Consider the following 4,879-nt stretch of genomic DNA (forward strand, 5'->3'; position numbering starts at 1 on the left):
AGTTGGGGTAAGAGATCCCACCTTGCCAATGTTCCCTCCCCAAACCAAACCAAGCTCTCCACTTTCTAGACGCCCGGGTGGGAGCCGGAGGGGAGTGTGGCTCTTTGGACCAGTCCTTGGCAGCCCGAGGCTGAGACGGGGCTTAGCGGGGAGCGGCCGGAGACGCGGCGGCAGCGCTGCGCGCACTGGAGGTGCGGGGAACGGGCCAGCCAGCCAACCTCGCCCTTGACCTCTCGCTTGATCTGGGAACCTGGGTGGAGGCGTAATTAAGGAACCCTCCACGGAACGACAATCTCCCGGGGTGGACGAGACTGCAGTCTCCTCCGCGGTCCTCTCATCCTCATCTTCGTGCGCTCCATGCCCCAGAGCTGCGCTCCGGGGCCACGGGCGAGGAGAGACATGGAGGCAGTGGCCGCTCAGTGTCCCCTGACGCCGTCCGCGAGTTCCCAGACTGGGCTTTCTCAAGCCAACCTTTCGGCTGGTCCCTCCCACAACTGCAGCGCCGCCGAGGAGTACATTTACCAGGACTTCATCGCCCTGCCCTGGAAAGTAGTCGTGGTCCTGCTGCTGGCGCTCTTCACCTTGGCCACCACGCTCTCCAACGCCTTTGTGATCGCCACTGTGTACCGGACGCGGAAGCTGCATACCCCGGCCAACTACCTGATCGCCTCCTTGGCGGTCACCGACCTGCTCGTGTCCATCCTGGTGATGCCCATCAGCACCATGTACACGGTCACGGGCCGCTGGACGCTGGGCCAGGTGGTCTGCGACTTCTGGCTGTCGTCGGACATCACCTGTTGCACAGCCTCCATCCTGCACCTCTGTGTCATTGCCCTGGACCGATACTGGGCCATCACGGACGCCGTGGAGTACTCGGCGAAAAGGACTCCTAAGAGGGCCGCGGTCATGATCGCGCTGGTGTGGGTCTTCTCCATCTGCATCTCGCTGCCGCCCTTTTTCTGGCGGCAGGCCAAAGCTGAGGCGATGTCTAACTGCGTGGTGAACACCGACCACGTCCTGTACACCGTCTACTCCACGGTGGGCGCTTTCTACTTCCCCACCCTGCTCCTCATCGCCCTCTATGGCCGCATCTACGTGGAAGCCCGCTCCCGGATTTTGAAACAGACGCCCAACAGAACCGGCAAGCGTCTGACCCGAGCCCAGCTGATTACCGACTCCCCCGGGTCCACGTCTTCGGTCACCTCGATTAACTCGCGGGCTCCGGAGGTACCCAGCGAATCCGGGTCTCCTGTGTACTTGAACCAAGTCAAAGTGCGCGTCTCCGACGCCCTGCTGGAGAAGAAGAAACTCATGGCCGCTAGGGAGCGCAAAGCCACCAAGACCCTGGGGATCATTTTGGGCGCGTTCATCGTGTGTTGGCTGCCCTTCTTCATCATCTCCCTGGCCATCCCGATCTGCACATCCTGCTGGTTCCACCAGGCCATTTTTGATTTCTTCACGTGGCTGGGCTATCTCAACTCCCTCATCAACCCTATCATCTACACCATGTCCAACGAGGACTTCAAACAAGCTTTCCATAAACTGATAGGCTTCAAGTGCACGAACTGACTTGTTAATTACAATGGGGTCGCCTAAGCGCCCTTCAGGGGACCATGCTGTGTCTGGTTCCACAGGTAGGTCGACTCTTCTTTCACTGTTACTGGGTCTGAACGAGGCTGTCTCTTTTGAACAAGGGCTGTGGATCCTGAGAAAACCAGGACAGCCCTAAGAGAGCTCTAAAGGAGAATTGTTCAAACTAAGGATAGAGCTGCCTGGCTGAGGAGAAGGCTCACTTCCTCCCTGCAAACCCATTTCAGCACTGACCCTTCAGCAGCACATTGCAAGGGGGCTGCAACTTTTAGAAAACCAACGATGGAAAAGGGAGCCCTGCACTGCTTTGGTATCATGGATGAGGCCCTCTAGAACTAGAGGTACTTGTAGTTCTTGTCTGGAGCCTGTCTGAGACAGAGCTACATACAGCCTGGCAGTACTTGAACTAGACACCAACACCCTGTCTTTTGGGGAGAACTCTGTGTTACAGCTTCCTTTAACAGTTACTTTGGCATCCTACAATCTTCATTCAGTTTTTGTTTATTTAAACTTGGTTGGAGAAACTTGCGGATTCTGGTGTGACTTGGATAGCACAGAGAAACCTTGAAGAGTTAACAGCAAAATTCTGATGTTAAGATCTCTATTTTTATTATAAATGAAACTATATGGGATGGGTGGGTGAAAATGGGAGATGGGGAGTATTAAATGGAAAACCAACACCTGTGGATTGTTTGTTTTCTGCAGATTTATAATTTTTTAATTTGTATGTAGTGATTGTCAAACCACACTCCTAACAACTCAGACAAAATATTATGTGTGCTAGTGCCAAAGTCTTCAGATTGCTTTCTTTTTCCTCCTAATTTCATGTACTTGTCATTTTACACATTTAAATCCCCAGAAATGGGGGATATAATGGGTGACTCAGCCCAAGCTGCTGCTATATTTCTTATTAATGCCACTGATGAAACTGATGAGTATGATATAATTTGCAAGGTAAGTATTTTTAATCCCAATCGAGTGAGCCATGGAATTGAGTGAGATGAGATAGGAATAGTTCTTATACAATTAAGGAATGGGTGGCAACAGGAGGATGTATATTTTGACTTGTAAAAAAATCTTAAATGCATGAGACTTTTTTCTGCTAGTCATTTGCACTCTCCTTCCCATCTGTAATTCCTTTGTGTGCTAACATGAAAAGTAACCAAGAGAACTAGCTCCTTTCTCCAAAAGTCTTCAAAATAGTAAAACTCCTAAAACCTATGTTAAAGATAAAAACCTGTTTCTTTTCCCTTGCTATTAAAGTCTAAGTAGGAACAAAATTATTAGAAAGACAAGTAAGGGTTTTCAAAAAGTTTAGAGAAGCTAAAATTGAACCTGGTTCCTTGTGACTCATGGAACCAGCCCTCAGACTTCCCGGGAACCCAGAAACTAACAAGCTTTTGAATCTTGGAAATTTGTCATTGACCTGATACTTCTATGAATATAATATCAGTAGTGCTTTAAATTTATCTCTGTTTCAAATTTCAAAAATACTTAGTTGTTATCTCAAATTCACTCTGAGGACTCCCTAGTACAGGGCAGGATTACATACTAAAAGATGAAAAATGCATGCTCTAAATAAAATGGAGTAGCCCCAAAGGACTACCTGCATGGAAAATGAACGTCTCTGTGGAACATTTATTATGCCAAAGAAGATTCACACTTTGTTCTTTAGAGAGCTTTCTGCAGTTGATACCTTTTGTCTGCAGAAGCAAGTTGTCTTTGTAAAATGGATTCACTCCCTGCTTGAAGCTTCCCAGTCCAGACTGTCAGACAATAGATGTATTGAGCTGAAGTACACTGCTTCCCTGCTGTGCAGACCTTTACTCTGGCATAAAGACTCTTGAAAATATCCTATTCAAAGGTTTACATGTAAACTAAGTACAAAAGAAAATTTTGATCAACACTGACACCTGTCACTGGAATAAGAGAAAATTTTAGGCATTAGATAATTGTATATTTTTGCTGTATCCCCAGAGTCTCTTGTTTGTTTTGTGTGACATTTCTCCTGTGGAGAGATCTAGCTTACTACCGAGAGGACTGTGCATAGAGCACATAATTTATTTTTATGTACTGTTTGTCTTTTGGTTAGGCATTTTCTTGGGCCTAAGAAGCAATTAAGCCAACTTCTAGGAGCCTGAGAGAGCAAAATTAATTGAAACCAATAGCCACTTACAAATGATTTCTTTATAGGGCATCTGCAATGATTTTGTCCTCATATTAACAAAATGTGGTCAATTTAGTCAAACGGGTTGTTTGCCATTTATAGATGACCTACCTAAATTTTTGCTTGACTCCTTTGCTGAATCAACTGGATTGGGGGCATACTGTATGAAGTAGAAGCTTGCAAACCCTTGTAGTTATAAGAAATCTAGACTCCTCATCCAGCATTGCACATGGTTATGCAAAGTGTATTATTCATCCCAGGGGTATGTAGTTAAGACTGTTAAGCTTCTTTTCAGTTACTGCTGCCTATAGCATAGATTGTTTCATAAACTAAATATATGACTTTTTGCAGAACATTATATGGGAGATGGAAATATTTAACTTACATAGAAATGAAAATATATTTTCATTGGCTGTGGTAGCAAATAACATTTTCCATATTGTTGAATTGCACAAATTTTCACAAAAATATATGAATGTATACTCATCCCCAAATGCCAATATTGTCTTGTGTTTCTAGGAATTTTAGAGTTTCCTTTTAAAAAATGGACACTGTACCTATGAATAAATGGTTATTGACTTCAAGAAATTTCCTATAAAACAATATAGGAAACACTGAGTGGACTATAATTTACTCAAGCAGCAAAATCTCAGATTATGTGCATTTGATGGAGTTACTGTGACTGCAAATTGCCTTTTCCACCTTTCAAAAATGTGTAATTGAAAGTGAAATTTAGGAAAATAATGAAATAAAAGTCCTTTTGTGTTCTACAATGCATTGGGGAGTAATTCTATAATTATGGAAAGATTGCTTCATTGGATTCTGGGTTGCATTTAGGAGCTTGAGCCTTCAAGAGAGACTAATTGATGACTAATGATACTGCGGTAGACTGGCAAGTATGGCCACAATATGTGGGATTTAGTGTATACCTGTAGGAAGAATTTAAAAGGAATTAGACACAGTCTGAAAAGAGTTTAGTCAATTCCATGATCCCAGGAATTTTCCAAATCAGCATTCTTAGAAGGAATGTTTAGACTTCAGGCTAGAGAATGAGATTCCAAGGCAGTACATGGTACTTCAAATACAGAAAACAGAAAAGGAGAAGCTGAATTAGAAGCAGGC

At 44.9% G+C, this 4,879-nt stretch overlaps 1 protein-coding gene across 1 annotated transcript; it reads left to right on the top strand.

The window, feature by feature from the left end:
• The first annotated feature begins 350 nt into the window (after positions 1–350).
• Positions 351–4,532, top strand: HTR1B (5-hydroxytryptamine receptor 1B). Its single transcript, XM_006075220.3, has one exon. The coding sequence runs from the start codon at positions 358–360 to the stop codon at positions 1,567–1,569; it is 1,212 nt and encodes a 403-aa protein (XP_006075282.2). The 5' UTR covers positions 351–357; the 3' UTR covers positions 1,570–4,532.
• The last annotated feature ends 347 nt before the right edge of the window (positions 4,533–4,879 follow it).

The sequence above is a fragment of the Bubalus bubalis genome, chromosome 10, assembly GCF_019923935.1.
Source record: "Bubalus bubalis isolate 160015118507 breed Murrah chromosome 10, NDDB_SH_1, whole genome shotgun sequence".
In the NCBI taxonomy this organism is placed as follows: Eukaryota; Metazoa; Chordata; class Mammalia; order Artiodactyla; family Bovidae; genus Bubalus; species Bubalus bubalis.

Bases quoted from the DNA above. Each gene is read 5' to 3' on its own strand.
- HTR1B (XM_006075220.3), top strand. From the start codon at position 358: ATGCCCCAGAGCTGCGCTCCGGGGCCACGGGCGAGGAGAGACATGGAG.